The following is an 18,953-nucleotide window of genomic DNA, read 5'->3' on the forward strand; positions in this document are numbered from 1 at the left end:
TTATTTTTGTGTATGGTGTTAGAAAGTGTTCTAGTTTCATTCTTTTACAAGTGGTTGACCAATTTTCCCAGCACCACTTGTTAAAGAGGTTGTCTTTTTTCCATTGTATATTCTTGCCTCCTTTGTCGAAGATAAGGTGTCCATAGGTTCGTGGATTTATCTCTGGGCTTTCTATTCTGTTCCATTGATCTATATTTCTGTCTTTGTGGTCAATAATTATTCAGCAAATCCCATGAAATAATTTATAATAATGTAAGTGGATCCAGAATTAAAAATTTATTTATAAAAAATAAGGTAAAATTTTCAAAGAAATTAATGATTTATATCATTGTATAATGTGACTATTATTCTGATATAAGAGCAAACAAGTTAAATTAACACCCTTTGTTTATTTCTTACTCCATGGCTATTGGTTTAATCATGCTCCTCCTACAGTGTATCTGCTAACATTGGACAGTGCAGCTGGGGCATTACCTTTCTATTAATTATAACCTGTGAAGGCAGAAGAAAAATATCAGAGTCTGCTTACTCAGAGGAACAATAGGCAATGGATCCCAAATACCAGAGGGTGAAGCTTAATGATGGCCACTTCATTCCTATCCTGGGATTTGGAACCTATGCACCTGAGGAGGTAAGAGTAGTGGTTGTGGGTTGACATAAATTGTAGTGGATGTGACATGAGTGGAAGGAACTTGGGTTGTCAAGCACTGAGTTCCTGTGTGACTCTGGGAGGATCATGTGGTTCTGCTAACCAGGCTAGAACCACGCCCTGTGAAAGGGAAGAGAGCATCCAGTCTCCACTCTGCATCAGGGTCTGAGGCTGTGATCACCTGCAGATTTCTCTGGGTTCCCCTCCAGTTTCCTTCTCTTTCCCAGCTTGGCAGAAGAGGTGAGACTCAGCAGTCAAGAACACTGACTGTCAGCTGCTTTGCTTTGAGGGTGATTGTAATGGCCAGGTTTCTCTGTATATTTCATTAATTACAGAACCGTTTCCTCCTTCCAAAAAGACATGATCCAGAGAAGTATTCGAGGTAAAAGCTCCTGAAGATGAGGTGACTGAAACTAATGGGAGAAAATTGCTTTTCTACTGTGGAATACCTACTAGGTCACAGGGAAGAAACACTTCAACTGTGTTTTGCCCTGTACTTCTGTTTCTGTGTGGAAACTTCTAATGGAAAGTTCAGTGCCATTTGAGGAGACAGCTATAGTCTTACAGGGAAAGGTTTCAAAGGCTTTTGTTATATATTTTTATCTAACTATGGTCTTCAGTGCTTGAGTGTAAGAGGTACAAAGAGGATAATTTACTAGACTGGAATCCAGAAAATTTGCTACCCATCTTGTCTTTAGAGTATGTATTGAATAGTTGTATGACAAGGGACTGGCCCTTAAACTTTGAATATCACTTCTTTTATGTATGAAACAGAAGGAAATATTCAGAGAAATTTTGAAGACAGAAGTCAGGACTTTGTAGTGCAAACTAGGATGAGAAGAGGGAAGGGTTCAGCTATTACTGAAGCTCACTAGTTCATTCCTCAGCACGTCCCTGAATGCCCCTGCATTTAAGGAAAGCCAGAACTAGACCCAACAGATGGAAGTTAGACAAGCACCTCCTTGAAAAAGAAAAGATTACAAGTCACATAAAAAGAAGCAAAATATTATTCAGGCTTATAAAAGAAATTATCCATCATTTGCAACAACATGGATGAACTTAGATAACATTAAGCTGAGTAAAATAAGTCAGACATAAAGAACAAACACTGCATGATCTCTCTATGAGTATGATCTATAAAAAAAGTTGAACTCATAGAAGCAGAGAGTAGAATCACAGTGACCAAGAGCTGGGGATAAAGTTGGGAAAAATGGAAAGATGCTGGTCAAATGGCAAAGGCCTTCAGTTGTAAGATAAATAAATCTGGAGACCTGATGTACAGCACAGTGGCTACTGTTAATAATAATGGGTTATATTCTTGAGATTTGCCAGGAGGGTAGACCTTAAAGGTCTCACAAACACTTACAAAAGTTAATTATGTGAGGTGATGGAACTGTTAACTAGCTTGGCTGTGATATTCATCATACAGGGAAAGAAAGCATAAGTGGTAGTCCATCAGTTGTGTCCAACTCTTTGTGAACCCAAGGACTATAACCTGCTAGGCTCCTCTCTCCTAGGATTTTCCAGACACAAATACTGGAGTGGGTTGCGATCCCCTTCTCTAAGGGATGCTCCTGACTCAGAGATCAAACCCACATCTCCTGCATTGCAGGCAGATTCTTTCCCATCTGAGCCACTAGGATAGGCATTAAAAAAATCACTTAGTACACTTTGAATAGGTATAGTTTTTATTTTGTGTATTCTGCATGACTATATTGGTAGAGCACTCTTAGAAGATTTCACCTTGTTTCTTGGTGCTTTGTATCATGAACCTTTACCCTTACTGACTTTGCTTAAAATATCTCACTGTATAAATCATATCCATGGCTCAGATGGTAAAGAATCACTTGCAATTCAGGAGACACAGGTTTGATCCCTGTGTCAGGAAGACCCCCTGTAGAAGGGGATCTTCCTTGCCTGGAGAGTTCCATGGACAGAGGAGCCTAGCGGACTACAGTCCATGAAGTCGCAAAGAGTCGGACACAACTGAACTAACACATTCAATTTTTTTCACTTTAATGAGTTCCTCCAGCACATCACTGAACCTGGAGGTGGCCTTTGGGGTCCTCTGATGCCTTTGATCAACCACTGATCACCTGGGATTGAAGACTTCCTGGGTATTCATTTAATAACTTTATAGGAAATTTCAGGTAAACTATCATGGGTTCAACACCACACATGCAGAACTAACCAAAAGCACAAAGAAACATTAAAGCTTTTGTTTGTTTCTTTTCCTTGGGAAAAATCAAAGCTTGTGCATCAGCAGTTTCTTTATCATGTGAATATTCAACTACCACCTTTGTTGCTTATGTAGGTTCCTAAGAGTGAAGCTCTGGAGGTCACCCAATTGGCTATAGAGGTTGGGTTCCGCCATATTGACTGTGCTCATTTGTACCAAAATGAAGAGCAAGTTGGACAAGCCATTCGGAGCAAGATTGCAGATGGCACTGTGAAGAGAGAAGACATATTCTACACTTCAAAGGTGCTGTGTGTTTGTGTGTGCACATGTATGCAAGTCATGGTGTGCAGGTAATAATTATGTAGTCAGATCAATAGCTGGTTGGTGAACACTGCTTATTGGTACAACTTTTTTCACACATATTTGTGTATTAAATCTGGTATCCAAAAAGAAAGTGAGTGTGATGATGGCTTTCTCATCATTGGTTCAAATTTTAATTTTAAATTAAAGTCATTTTATTTTTCTGAGCCTAGACCAGAGCAGTGTGATTTAGTATGGGCTAATGAATCAGACAGAAATAATTAGATTATAGCTTTCCTTATCATCTAGGGAACTTTCTAAATTTTCTTCAAATTCTAAATCTCAGTTCTTACTTCCATCTAAGAGGTGGAAATAGGAGGCACTGTTTTTTATTATGTAAGATCTAACCAAATGTCTTGAATTATGTTCTGCACATAATAATATGTTCAAAACACTTCCTACAGTTACATAAACAAAAAGATTCTAATTACTCCTAAGAGGATTGATTCTTTAATAGAATTAGATTGACTTTGTGAACTGCTTTTATTAAACTTTATTAAACATAATTCAGATGATGGGTATATTAGCTATTTGACACTTTTTATTTCTTGGATCATTTTCTTCCATTGTGAATTATGTACTAGTGATAAATTCAATCAAATAACAAAGTTTACATGGGTTGGGTAGATAAAAAATGGAACTGAAAAAGAAACAGGGTGGTTTTCCTCTGTGATCGTCCATTTCTAATCAGGAAAAATCTTTGATTTTTAGATGAAAGCATAAAAACAAAGTTACCTACAACGTTAATTTCATGCAGCTCCCTTTCTTTAATCTCTGCAGCTTTGGTCCACTTTCCTTCAACCAGAGTTGGTCCGACCAGCCTTGGAAAAGTCACTGAAAAATCTTCAACTGGACTATGTCGATCTCTACATTATTCATTTTCCACTGGCTCTGAAGGTTGGCAATTTGTATGATTACAACTATTTTCATTCTTGTGTCAGAATGTCTATCAACCTGCATGGATGGTTGACTTCAGATTTTTCATAGTAGGATATACTCTTCACTAGAGTAGAATTCCCAAATAATCATTTATGATTATCTTTTTTATTGAGTTTTTTTTTAATTTTTAATTTGTCATTCCTCCCAGAGGAAAAAGCTCAACAATCTCATGTTCTTTGCTCAAAAACTTGAGGGAATAGAAATAGGTGAGTTCTGCACACAGTACTGAGTATGACTCTTGAGTCCCTTGAGGATTTTAAGAACACAGAGTTTGGTGCAGCCGTGGTGAGCATGACACTGCCTTACACTTGAACAAGATGAGTTTATCTCATCTTTCACCCTTTCAAGTTGAGCAGTTTTGATGGTGCTCTCTCTAGGTGAGTCTAAACCTTTATTGGGACTTAGGAGACCTTGCCTACACTGTTGCCTGTCTTCATGATGAGGTCTGTGGACTGAACTTAGCCATTAAGAACTGTATTACTTAGAACTGCTTTTTTAAAAATTATTTATTTTTATTGGAGGTTAATTACTTTACAATATTGTGATGGTTTTGCCATACATAAACATGAATAGGCCAAAGGTATACATGTGTCCCTCCCATCCTGAACCCCCAACCTATCCTTCTAGATTGTCCCAGAGTTCTAGGTTGATTTTAAGTTGCAGAAATCAACTCAAGCCAAGTCATCCTATGCAGAAGAGTTTATTGGTTTATGTAGATGGCAAGGCCCAGGTATGGAAGATTTAAGGATTTGCAGTACTCTTCAGAAAGGTTTCCTTTCTCCCCCTACCACTTAACTTTCCATTACTCTTGGTTGGCTTTATTTTTATATCAATATTTTCCATCAGTGGTAAATTAACCTTGATTTATTTAAGGCTCATGGTCATGAACATTTGAGAGCATGTCTGGATCTTTCACATCCCATATCAACCTAAGGAGAGTCTTGTTGGTTCATATGTCTGCCCTAGGGGCTATCAGATGCTCAGAGAGAAAAGAAATTCTATCACATCTAAGTCAAGATTGCAATTTTTATTCTGGAAATAAAGCCATGTAACATTGCCATTCTTTACATCAGTAACAATGAGTCCCTTTAGGACCTAAGAAAATTCTATTTATTAAAACATATGGTAAGTGTAAGAGATCTGGAATGTTGTAAACCTATCTTATGGAGGTTAATGTTCTGGTCCCAGATGTGCCTGGCAGGCTGACTAAATGGAGAAATTATTTTGTGACATCTCTAAAATTACTGCTTCTATTCCAGCCAGGAGAGGAGCTTTTTCCAAAAGATGAAAGTGGAAAAGTGATATATGACTCTGTAGATTTCTGCCGCACATGGGAGGTGAGTCCAGGAAGGAGAAAACCAGGGGAGGAGCCAGGAGACTGGGAACCTCCTTTCTTTCTTCCACCTGTGAGAATGGGCTGTGGACTATCAGACTCAGCAGTTAATGAATCTAAGGACTTGGATGTTGGGGTTGTGGGGAGAAAACCATTGCTGAAATGTTCACAGGGAAGGACAGAATCTGGGATGGTGAAGCCAGGCATCTATTTCCTTCCATGTGATATGTATTCTCCAGGGTTTTCTAAGGAGGAGATGGTTAATTCTTCTTCTTGTGTCATGACCTTCTTCTCATTTTTTCTTTCTTAAAATCAATGTCAATTCTTGACATGAGAAACTTTTTACAGATTTTTTTTTTGAGCATTTATTCTTGATCTATCGCTCATTTCAAATGACTGCTCACCACCCCCACTCCCCAGGCCCTGGAGACATGTAAAGATGCAGGGCTGGCTAAGTCCATCGGGGTGTCCAACTTCAACCACAAGCAGCTGGAGAAGATCCTGAACAAGCCAGGGCTCAAGTACAAGCCCGTCTGCAACCAGGTGAGGTTCCTCTCCCTCCTGCTCTTCAGAACTTCCTTCTTGGCCTGATGTCTGTCTGTCCTCCCCTCCTGTTCATCCAACCTTTGTGGACAGATGATTCTAGAGATCAGAGCCTCTGTCTGGATGGTGTGAATAGAACCCAAAAAGGTATCTCTGTCTGATAAAGTCTGGGTGGAAAATCTGGGGATAGCTTCCTGCTAAACTGTGGTGAGCACTGAGGGAAGGTACTGGAGGTGAAGGGGGTTAGACTAGTCCCCCAGAACTTAGAGGGAGGAGGTGTTTCCCTGAGCTGAAAAGATCTCCAGAGATCAGATGGTAAAAGTGCCTCAGAGAGAACTGTGTACAGAAGGAAGACCATTAAAACATAGAATAGGAAGTAAATAGAGATAAATCAGCTGAGACAAGTGTTCAGAGTTTGTGTGGGGTTTGGATACCCAAATCCTTAGTCTTGGTGTCTCTGTGCTTACGGGTCTTCAACAGGAGGCATAGTATAGAAAAATTTACTGGAGGTTATGAAAATCATTCAGGTTATAGAGTGAAATCAGCATCTTACAGCAATACTAACAGTAGATGAAATAGTCAGGAATTAGAGCACACCCTGTGATTTACTCAGTCTTGATCTTTTTCTCCCATTGATGTCTATCATAAAATTAACTGCTTAAACACTTTTTTCTTTGTTTGATTCTGTACTCTTATATTTTTGTTATATTTTTACTTTATTGCTATAAGAAAAGTTAATATGATTCATTTAAAAACATTTTAAGTATATAACACTGCACAATACAATGTACTTTAAGCTCATTGTATTGTATTGTATAATACAATAACTTTAAGCATAGGGACAAGGCTATACAGTAAGTCTCTAGAATTTATTCATCTTGTATAATTGAGAATTTGTACCTATGAATAGGAAATACTGATTTATCCCTACTCCCCACCCCCCACCTTCCCGTGGTGACCATCACATTACTCTTTAATTCTGTGAGCTTGACCAATTTAGGTATTAACAGCTGTCTTTCTGCAACTGTTGTATTTCATATAACGTAATGTCCACAAGCTCCCTTGGTGGTGTACTGTAAAGAATCTGCCTGCCAATGCAGGAGACTGTGGTTCAATCCCTGGGTTGGTAATATGCCCTGGAGAAGGAAATGGCAACCCACTCCAGTATTCTTGCCTGGGAAGTCCATGGGGCCACTAAATAATCAAACATGACTTAATGACTAAACAACAACAACAATGTCTATAAGGTACAACCTGAAGTCAAGGAATAAGAGTCTTCTACAGAAAATGTAGCTTGTAAAACTCAGGAAACATATATATATATATATATATATATATATATATATATATATATAGGTTTCCCTAGTAGCTCAGTTGGTAAAGAATCCTCCTGCAAAGCAGGAGACACTGGTTTGATTCCTGGGTAGGAAAGATCCCCTGGAGAAGGGGTAGGCTACCCAATCCAATATTCTTGGGCTTCCCTAGTGGCTCAGATGGTAAAGAATCTGCCTGCAGTGCGGGAGACCTAGGTTTGACCCCTGGATTGGGAAGAACCCCTGGAAGAGGGCATGGCAACCCACTCCAGTATTCTTGTCTGGAGAATCCCCATGGACAGAGGATCCTGGCAAGTTACAGTTCATGGGGTCGCAAGGAGTTGTACATGACTGAACAGCTAAGCACAGCACAGCATATATGTATAATCACTATTCTAAATTAAAAATGCTTCAAAACTATTGTGACTTTAGCCTTAATTTTGCCTCCAAGTTTTCATTGTGAAAATTTTCAGATATTAGAAAAGTTAAGGGTACGATCAAGGACACCCATATTTTCCCTCTTGTATGCAAAATGTTTCACATTTTGCCACATTGGCAGATGTGTATGTGGGTGTGTGTATATATATGTATATTTACATGTGTAATATTAGGTGGAACTGATCTCATTGTGGCTCACATGTCACTTTGAGTCATGTATATCAAGCTCTTTTAACCTGTCATGGTCATTCAATTATATTTTTTAACCATGATATCCAAACAGTTTTTCAACAAATAGAATCAATTTATCAGACTATCATCTTGTATTATTAATTTGCTTCTCAATTCCTGTAAACAGATAGATCTGAACCCCTTACTCATGCTCATAAATTTATACATTTTGGGACTGTGTCCTTTGCATGCTGTGCCCCTCAATTGGCACCCAGTAGGAAGCACGTGATCATCAGCTGTCCCACTGTAATGATGGCATTTTTGTTCTCCTAGTAAAGTTACTGGCAGCTAGATTTTTAATTTGGAAATGTGTATTTCCCATGTTGAAATTACCTAGTCATCTACTAGATAATAATTGTCATCAGAGGAAATTCATTTTCCCCAAAATTTTCATATAATGGTTGAAAATCCATCAGTAATGTTCACCTGAATTAATTATTTCATTGGGACAGTTTTCAATATTTGCAATGTAAGCACTTTTTAATCTTCTTACCTGACATTTTATTGTAAAAATAGAATTCCCTCATTAAGTCAGGATAAAATACACCTATTCCTATAAGGCAAGGCGAAAACTTCCCTTCTTCCCTTTAATTGTCAGTTTCTGAGAAAGGAGCTTTCATAATAATCATCCGTAGAGGGAAACATTTTTGCTCTTTTTCTCTCTCTCTCTCAGGGATTTTTGTTGAGTCTGTGTGCTACATTTGCTCTCATTCATGATTCCCTTTGGTGTTAAAATCTACTCAGATGTTACCATGGGAACCCATCAATCTGGTTCTTTTGTCCTGCAGACATGTAGGAGCAAATTCTTGCATTTTGCAAGACTTGATGTCCAAGACTCAAACAGTTGTTTTCTTGTCCCAGATCTGGAGTTAGGTATGTCCCCTGGTAGTGTATTTAGTAACTGAGTTCTGGTCCCTAGAGTTGTTTGTTCTCAGGAATGTTATTACTTTTTCTGTTTTTGAGAATAGAGATATAATATGTATTTCTTAAAAAAATTACTTGATATTGATATTTTCAGTTCCAATTTAGTGTTCCATAGTTTATTTTTTCTTTAGATGTTTTAAACATTTTGCCTTTCTCTGTCATGTTGATATCACCTTCCTATATAACCTGACACTCTTCCATGTTGACATTCTATAGGTGGAATGTCACCCTTACCTCAATCAGAACAAACTGTTAGAGTTCTGCAAGTCACATGATATCGTTCTTGTTGCCTATGGTGCTCTGGGATCCCAACGATTGAAAAATTGGTAAGGAACACTAATGAAGACAACAGAGAGTTTACCTAAAATTCAATTTTTCATGGAATATATTTTGTTATGTTGTACTCGGTGCTCTCAACTGGCAGGGGGTAGACAGAGGAAACGCAAGAGCCTTCTCTTTTGTCTTCTCATCACTCAGCCAATTATTTTTCACATTATATGTGTCTTGTTGTAGATTAATCAATAACAAGTGACTGCATTAAAATCTATATATAATCCCCCAGTTGAGATCTAAGACATAAGATTAAGTCATGATTTACTTACTTATTAATTAATGAACACATTGCTAGTAAAAGACTCTCTGAGCTTCCCTTACCTTATGTCTAAAGTCAGGATAATAAACCTCCCAGGTCAATGATGATCAAAAAAAATTACAATTTGAACTATTTTTGTAAACATCTGTATAAGTACTGCACACTGTAAATAGTGATGAAAAGAATAGTTACTATGAGACTACTCAATTTTTATCAATATTGAGACAGTTAAACTAAAAAGTATCCCAGTCTTTTCCTTCTCCTTTTATGCTCTTATACTTACTTTGGGGCTATGATTGGAGAGGAAAAACAACCCCTGAGATGTACAAGAACAAAACCACAGCTATGGAAGCATTGATCTCAACTCAGCATACACCCAGGTGACCAGGAGAACCTTGTAAACACAGATTGGGAGGTGACAGAGTCAAGTTTCTGATTCAGTTTGTCTGCAGTTAAGCCATGGGATTTGTATTTCTAACAAGACTCCAGGTGAAACTGATGCTGCTGGTCCCTGGACCACACTTTGAGAAGCACTGGTCTAGAGTGGACCTACTTGTTCTGTTTGAGAAGCCTCTTAGAAACTGAGTACTCACTCTCAGCTCCTCAGGATTTCTTAATTTCTTTCCAGGGTAAACCCGAACTACCCTATTCTTTTGGAGGACCCAGTTCTTTGTGCCATTGCCAAAAAGCACAAGCAAACACCAGCTCTGGTTGCCCTTCGCTACCAGATACAACGTGGGATTGTGGTTCTAGCCAAGAGTTACAACAGGAAGCGGATCAAAGAGAACATGCAGGTGATGAGTGGGGCTGTGGGCAGAGGGCTCCTAAGGAATATCCTTCACAAGGGTCATTTTTGTCCAGCTGTCTGACTATTTTTAAGTCAAAATGAGTTACCTGTTCTTTCCTGTGCATGAATGCCTTGTGTGTACTTCCAGTGGTTTTCTCCTCCTGATGTGCCAACAGGAGAGGTGACATGGCTGGAGAGGGTTAAGGTTGGACAGAAAATAGAGATTTTAGATCCAACATTACGTCTGCAACTTATTCTGTCACCTCGGGCAAATGACATCTTATTTTCTTTGTTTTTAATTGACAAAATTGCATTATGTGATTTTCTTAAACTGTTTAGGCTGCTCTAACAACATACTACAGATTGAGTGGCTTAGAAAAAAAATTGAAATTTATTCCTCACAGTTCTAAAGCTGAAAGACTGGAGTCAGGGTACCCGGGTGATCAGGTGAGGGCTCTCCTCCAGGTCACAGACTTCTTCTTGTATCCTCACACGGTGGAGGGGGCAACAGAGCTCTCTCAAGTCTCTTATATGAATATGATACTGTTCAACTCTCATTCGTAAAAATTCCACTATCATGATCTAATCACCCCTCAAAAGCTCCATTTTTAGCACCATCACAGTGGGGGTAAGGTTAACAACGTGTGAATTTGGGAACACGCGAATGAGAGCAGTCATCCTGAACCAGTTCATCATGGTTTTATTTTACATTTCTCTGAATATTAATGTGGTTTCATTTTCATGTATTTCAGTTTCTGCCTTTGTACATGTATATGTACAAAGGTACATGATTTTGTACATTTTTATTAGATTCTACGTCTTTTTATTTTTATATTATACCATTAGCCATAGCTGTACAGGAAATCTCCCCCATTTAGGGGTTTAAGGCAGAGATCGTTTATGCGTCTGTTGATTCTGTGGTTTCACAATCAACCTGCACTGAGCTAAGCTGTTGTCTTCTTGGCTGAGCTCTTTTGGGCATTTGTAGTTCAGTGCAGAGCAGCTCAGCAGTTCTGCTTTAGCAGGTGGATGAGGCTATTGTCACAGGAGACTGCATGCTTCTCTATATATTTTTTCTTATATATTTGGCTAGACTGTTGTCAATCTACTTGGTCTTTATCTCATCACAGTGTTTTTAACCCCAGTAAGTGAGTGGGGAAAAATCCTCTTCCTGTCTGGGCTCAGATCTGACTCACCACTTCTGGGAAATATCACTGTCCAGTGGAAGTTACAGGTCAAACTAAGTCAAGGGTAAGGGAAATGTTCCCTGATAAACTGGCTTTTTGTTTCCACTCAAATCTCGATCTGTAATACACTTAAACTGATTTTTGAATATGACATGAAAAGGTATATACCTATAGTTAAACAGAAATCTGTCCGTATTTTCCCACAGATGTTCATTGTCAACTCTGTCATGTATCAAATGTCCATAAGTACATTTCTGGCCTCTCTCTGTTCTGTTTAACTATTTACTTCTCTGTACTACTTTATTATAGTGGAATATAATCTTGCTTTAACTAACATTTTTTTTTTCCTTTAAGTATGTCTTTACTGCTCCTTTTTTTTTTTTTTTTTTTGAGGAGTTATTTTTTCTTTCATTTATTTTTATTAGTTGGAGGCTAATTACTTTACAATATTGTAGTGGGTTTTGTCATACATTGACATGAATCAGCCATGGAGCTACATGTATTCACCAACCTGATCCCCCCTCCCACCTCCCTCTCCACCTGATTCCTCTGGGTCTTCCCAGTGCACCAGGCCTGAGCACTTGTCTCATGCATCCAACCTGGGCTGGTGATCTGTTTCACCCTAGATAATATACATGTTTCAATGCTGTTCACTGGAAACATCCCACCCTCGCCTTCTCCCACAGAGTCCAAAAGTCTGTTCTGTACTTCTGTGTCTCTTTTTCTGTTTTGCATATAGGGTTATCATTACCATCTTTCTGAATTCCATATATATGTGTTAGTATGCTGTAATGTTCTTTATCTTTCTGGCTTACTTCACTCTGTATAAGGGGCTCCAGTTTCATCCATCTCATTAGAACTGATTCAAATGAATTCTTTTTAATGGCTGAGTAATATTCCATGGTGTATATGTACCACAGCTTCCTTATCCATTCATCTGCTGATGGGCATCTAGGTTGCTTCTGTGTCCTGGCTATTATAAACAGTGCTTCGATGAACAGTGGGGTTCACGTGTCTCTTTCAGATCTTGTTTCCTCAGTGTGTGTGTCCAGAAGTGGGATTGCTAGGTCATTTGGCAGTTCTATTTCCAGTTTTTTAAGGAATCTCCACACTGTTCTCCATAGCGGCTGTACTAGATTGCATTCCCACCAACAGTGTAAGAGGGTTCCCTTTTCTCCACACCCTCTCCAGCATTTATTGCTTGTAGACTTTTGGATAGCAGCCATCCTGACTGGCATGTAATGGTACCTCATTGTGGTTTTGATTTGCATTTCTCTGATAATGAGTGATGTTGAGCATCTTTTCATGTGTTTGTTAGCCATCTGTATGTCTTCTTTGGAGAAATGTCTGTTTAGTTCTTTGGCCCACTTTTGATTGGGTCATTTATTTTTCTGGAATTGAGCTTCAGGAGTTGCTTGTATATTTTTGAGATTAATCCTCTGTCTGTTGCTTCATTTGCTATTATTTTCTCCCAATCTGAGGGCTGCCTTTTCACCTTACTTATAGTTTCCTTTGTAGTGCAAAAGCTTTTAAGTTTCATTAGGTCCCATTTGTTTATTTTTGCTTTTATTTCCAATATTCTGGGAGGTGGGTCATAGAGGATCCTGCTGTGATTCATGTCGGAGAGTGTTTTGCCTATGTTCTCCTCTAGGAGTTTTATAGTTTCTGGTCTTACATTTAGATCTTTAATCCATTTTGAGTTTATTTTTGGGTATGGTGTTAGAAAGTGTTCCAGTTTCATTCTTTTACAAGTGGTTGACCAGTTTTCCCAGCACCGCTTGTTAAATAGGTTGTCTTTTTTCCATTGTATATTCTTGCCTCCTTTGTTGAAGATAAGGTGTCCATAGGTTCATGAATTTATCTCTGGGCTTTCTATTCAGTTCCATTGATCTATATTTCTGTCTTTGTGCCAGTACCATACTGTCTTGATGACTGTGGCTTTGTAGTCTTGGAAAATTAAAAAAAAATTGAAATCATTCCAGTCATCTTTTCTGACCACAGTGCAATAAGATTAGATCTCAATTACAGGAAAAAAATTGTTAAAAATTCAAACATATGGAGGTTAAATAACACACTTCTGAATAACCAACAAGTCATAGAAGAAATCAAAAAAGAAATCAAAATATGCATAGAAATGAATGAAAATGAAAACACAACAACCCAAAACCTATGGGACACTGTAAAAGCAGTGCTAAGGGGAAGGTTCATAGCGTTACAGGCTTACCTCAAGAAACAAGAAAAAAGTCAAATAAATAACCTAACCCTACACCTAAAGCAACTAGAGAAGGAAGAAATGAAGAACCCCAGGGTTAGTAGAAGGAAAGAAATCTTAAAAACTAGGGCAGAAATAAATGCAAAAGAAACTAAAGAGACCATAGCAAAAATCAACAAAGCTAAAAGCTGGCTTTTTGAAAAAATAAACAAAATTGACAAACCATTAGCAAGACTCATTAAGAAACAAAGAGAGAAGAACCAAATTAACAAAATTAGAAATGAAAATGGAGAGATCACAACAGACAACACTGAAATACAAAGGATCATAAGAGACTACTACCAGCAGCTCTATGCCAATAAAATGGACAACTTGGATGAAATGGACAAATTCTTAGAAAAGTATAACTTTCCAAAACTGAACCAGGAAGAAATAGAAGATCTTAACAGACCCATCACAGGCAAGGAAATTGAAACTGTAATCAAAAATCTTCCAGCAAACAAAAGCCCAGGACCAGATGGCTTCACAGCTGAATTCTACCAAAAATTTAGAGAAGAGCTAACACCTGTCTTACTCAAACTCTTCCAGAAAATTGCAGAGGAAGGTAAACTCCCAAACTCATTCTATAAGGCCACCATCACCCTAATTCCAAAATCAGACAAAGATGCCACAAAAAAAGAAAACTACAGGCCAATATCACTGATGAACATAGATGCAAAAATCCTTAACAAAATTCTGACATTTCCATTTTGTGACTATGATATTCATTTCTAATTATTTAAGTATCCTTTAATATTTTAAATGCATTTCATAATTTTCTCACAGAGACATATACATAATCAATATTTTAGATTTATTCATAGGTAATGAATAAGTTTGTTATCAGATTCTTGATTAGGTTTTCACAGGGGGATCCTCGTTTCCATACTTGTTTAAGGTCTATGCTCTGCCATATTTTAGGGGATGTTGAGAAGGAAAAAAACAGTCTAGTGTTCAGTCAAGTGCACGTATTTTGTCCAGGTTGTCCAACAGTGCCTTTGTTTAAAAAAAGTTGATTTTTGTTTGCTTGTCTTCTGTCGAAAGAAATTCACGTAGAAAGATAGGGGATTGATGCCTTGCAACCTCTGTGTGTGTGTCTGTCTGAGAACTGGAGCAGAAAAGTAGAGGGTATAGAAAGGAGAAGTGAGAACACTGCAGAGGGTCCCAGGTTGCTCACCTGGAAGCTGAAGACAGACATGGCTTCCCTGTCTCCTCTTCTTGTCTCCATCCAGCTGGAAAGTCCTCCAGTCCCCAGGGGGAGGCCAGCTCCTTGGGAGAGAAGTCATTGTGATTCTTCCTTTATTCCAGGTTCTTGACTTTGAATTGACTCCGGAAGACATGGAAGCAATTGATGGCCTCAACAGTAACATACGATATTATGATTTAGTCTTGTAAGTGACTTGCGTATATTTCACACATACACTGCTTTCTGTAGCAGGCAGGTCAGCAGGGGAACTAAGCTTTTTAAAAGCTTAATTCTCAGAAGATAGTCCTGGTTTCCAGGGTAGCTGTAAAACTGGTGCTTCCTGCAGACCTCAGACCAAAGGTTTCCTTCAGGGCTCCATCTCTGACTAACAGAAATGTGACTGTGGCCCAGGACAGTCCATAAGTAAAATCCCTAGATTTGACGTGGTGGTGAATTCACTACTTTGTGCTCCTAATCCCTGTGCCTGATGTACCTCCTCTCAGGGCCCAGGAATCCAGTAGACACAAAGGGGACAGTGGCTGCAACCCACTATTCTTTTAGGGACCTGTGAACGTATTTTATCTTTAAACTTTTTATAAAATTGGGAGGAAATGATTAATAATGACTATGTAATAATGAATCCAGCTTGGACTACATTTGTGTTTATCCTAACACAATTGTAAAATATATTGTTGATATTTTTTATGGAGGAAAGTCTCATGAAAGGCAAAATGCATCAGTACTGAGAGGTCACAAGGCCCGGCCTCCACCCCCTTCCCTAAGTGTCTGGTGAATTTTCTCCCTAATGGGCCTTTCTTTACCAAGACACCATCCATTTCTTTCAAATAGATCTCTTCATTGACCTTTTCCCCCTATTACAAATCCCATGTCCTCATCCTTATAATCTCACAAAACTGAGTTACAAGGAGATCATGAGCTTAACTGACCCTCCAGTGAGTGATGGCCATGTCCTTAGCAGGACACACCCAGGTAAGATCTTCTGGGTCTCTCTGGTTTCCTGAGTCAAGACTTACTCCAGTGTTGCCTTTGTTCATCAGGGGTCATCCCCTAGGGAACCCTAACTCCTTGACTTTGACTTAGTTACTAACATGAAATTCCAGCTGCCTAATTACTGCAGGAGGATGTCAGGATTGAAGAGAAAGAAGGCTAATCAGAGAGATATTAGAAGAGAGTTTAGAGAGAAGGTAATGCAAATTATTAGCAAAAGGAAGATTTAGTTTTAAATGAAAGATGTCAAAACTTTGTCTCCTGTTTGTAAAGCTATATCATGATTCTGAAAAAAAGATATTATAAATAAAACAAAAAGATGGAAATTTACTTCTCTGTACTCAAAAACTTTTCAGTATACTTTTCTGTTCACCTTCCTCAGGCTGTCAGTGCCTGGACTTACTCATGTTTGTGGGTTTAGGTCGAAATCATAACTCTTGGCATATGGAATCACTCAGAATGTACTCTTTAATGAAATAAATGAAAAGGAATGAATTTAGGAAGAAAAGTAAAAACATAGGGGAAAAGGAAAGTAGCAGTAATACTAATTATTAATTAACCACTGTTTTAATCTGTTATAAATTAAGAAAATAGTCATCTCACTTTATCAGTATTGTTGCTTATGTGTCCATGACATCTCAAAAGATCAGAAGTGTCTTAATGGAATGCCGTCTATTTTGGGGGGGGGGGTGCTCAGTACTTACTTGTTGAATGGATGTGTTAAAAAGATCTGCACAGTTGTTACTGAGATCATCATCATCACACCCAGGACCAAATGTTCCACCTGGCGCTGAAATGACCTTAATGTTTTAGCTGTGGTTTTCAGACCTTCTTATAAACTGTAATTCCAATCAAGGTAAATATCACTGTGATGTTTATATTGCTTATGACTGTGGGAATCAGGCACGCAGGCACCATTCACATGTGGACTGGATGCCTGGGGTAGAAGGTGGGATGTGGTTGTAGACTGAGGTTTAGGCCATCCTGGCTATATCCACAGAGAAACACTCTCCTTGGCCATGTGATACAGAATTAATAAATTAACATCCCTCTTTCTCTTTCAGCCTTGCTGATCACCCTGACTACCCATTTTCTGAAGAATACTGATTGTGAGCAATCCATCATGGTCCTATCAGAATTTACTGATTATTGGGGTGTGGAGAGGAATGTTATGATTGGTGGAGCTAATTAAAAGCTGTGTCTCTAGTTTAAGGCTTCTTGCTTTTTGTGTATGTGAATAATAAAGATTTCAAAACAAGGATACTTGGGAGGGGATTAAAAGGCAGAGTTGGAGACTTCCCTGGTGGTCCAGTGGTTAAGAATCCATGCTTCCACTGCAGGGGGCATAGCTTTGATCCCTGGTTGTGTAATTAGATTCCCCAAGCTGAGCAATAAAAAAGAAAAAAATACCACTATATATAGAGTAACTTTTGCTGCAAAAAATTTGAAAAGTAGCAGAAGAGTATTGGCTCTTCTACACCTGAGGCCGTCAAGAAAGAACCTCACTGAGTATAACTGGCAGGTAGAAGAAGAAATCTAGTCAGGACCCACACCCCTAGCAGTGACACAGAAGAGAAGTACCAACAGGCTCAGAGATTGTCTTTAAAGATCAAGGGGTATAAGACCCATGTTAGGCACCCCAGGTCTGAGGACTGGCCCTCGGAAGATGAGCCTCTCGACTCATTTGAAACCTTGTGGGGCTTTACCAGAGGGTGCAAGGAGCCAAGACTCCACTTTGCAAGAGCATGTGCACATGTGACTGCTCTCAAGTCCATGTGGCAGCTGACTGGCACTGCTCGATGCTCTGACCAGCCTGCAGGACCACCTCAGTCCAGGCCATCCCCCTCTAGCCGCTCTTGCTTGGCACCGATGCCTACTGAGGGGGAGACGGCCATCAGCCATCACAGGCACTGGGGAAAGTGGGGCCAACTCAGAAGTGTGTCTCCAGCCCCAGTCCTGTCCCCAACAGGTCACCAGTCACCATTAAGCCCAGAAGAAGCCTCAGCTCATCCTTGTCTCGTCCTGACTCCAGTCCTATCTCCCATGGAAATAGCAGCTGCCAGCTCACCTTGGGGAGACATGGCCTCCCATCCTGCTCACTCACCAAAGTCACTGGTCACTGGCAGGCCATGCAGAGACACCCTGGGTGGGGTGTCCCACACAAGAGACACCCCTTTAGACTTTGGACTAAGTAAGTAAGCAAATGTTAGTCGCTCAGTCATGCCCAACTCTTTGTGACCCCATGGACAGCAGCCCACCAGGCTCCTCTGTCCATGAGATTTTCCAGGCAATGAAACTAGAGTGGTTCAGCATTTCCTTCTCCAGGGAATCTTCTCAACCCAGGGATCAAACCTGGGTCTCCTGCACTGCAGGCAGATTCTTTACTTACTGAGCTACAAGGGAAGCCCAGACTCTGGACTAGATAACTACTTAACCTCATAGAGACAAACAGAAAAGACTAAACAGATTAGAGGAAACACACACACACATCCCAAGTGAAAGACCAAAATAAAAGCTCATTATTAAAAAAAAAAAACCAAACTAACCTATTGAAAGAGAGATAAATACTTTACCTGAAGAAAACTCAAAACAATAGTAATAAAGGTGCCTACTGACTGTTTGTAATAGAGAAATATAATGAGAACTTCAAAGAACTAGAAAATATTAAAAAGACTTGATCAGAGCTGAAGAACATAGTAACAAATGCAATATACACCAGGAGGAATCAGCAAGAGGTTAGGTGATACAGGAGAATGCATTAGCAACCTGGAAGACAGAAATAGTGGAAATCACTCAATAAGAACAGCAATAAAGAATAAAAATTTTTTTCATGAGAATAACTTAAGGGATCTCTAGGATAACATCAAGTGCACTAGCATTTGCATTATAGAGGTCTTAGAAAGAGAAAAAAAGACAGATGCAGCAAACATATTTGATGAAATTATGGTAGAAAGATCTCCAAACCTGAGAAGGGTAAAAGATATCCAGGTGTAGGAAGAACAGAGGGTCCCAAGAAAGATGAAACCAAAGAGG

The 18,953-nt window shown here is 39.1% G+C and overlaps 1 protein-coding gene across 1 annotated transcript; it reads left to right on the forward strand.

The window, feature by feature from the left end:
- Positions 1 to 547: 547 nt before the first annotated feature.
- Positions 548 to 17,027, forward strand: LOC133044814 (dihydrodiol dehydrogenase 3-like). The gene is made up of 9 exons (XM_061126581.1): positions 548 to 631; positions 2,964 to 3,131; positions 3,969 to 4,085; positions 5,387 to 5,464; positions 5,881 to 6,003; positions 9,126 to 9,235; positions 10,130 to 10,295; positions 15,035 to 15,117; positions 16,985 to 17,027. Exons 1-9 carry the CDS (start codon positions 548 to 550, stop codon positions 17,025 to 17,027), a joined length of 972 nt encoding a protein of 323 aa, XP_060982564.1.
- Positions 17,028 to 18,953: the final 1,926 nt, after the last annotated feature.

Source organism: Dama dama, chromosome 23 (assembly GCF_033118175.1).
Source record: "Dama dama isolate Ldn47 chromosome 23, ASM3311817v1, whole genome shotgun sequence".
NCBI lineage: Eukaryota > Metazoa > Chordata > Mammalia > Artiodactyla > Cervidae > Dama > Dama dama.

Excerpts from the sequence above, each read along its gene's own strand:
- LOC133044814 (XM_061126581.1), top strand. The coding sequence starts at position 548 with ATGGATCCCAAATACCAGAGGGTGAAGCTTAATGATGGCCACTTCATT. Across the intron at positions 632-2,963 it reads GAACCTATGCACCTGAGGAG|GTTCCTAAGAGTGAAGCTCT; the intron begins GTAAGAGTAGTG and ends TTGCTTATGTAG. Across the intron at positions 9,236-10,129 it reads TCCCAACGATTGAAAAATTG|GGTAAACCCGAACTACCCTA; the intron begins GTAAGGAACACT and ends ATTTCTTTCCAG.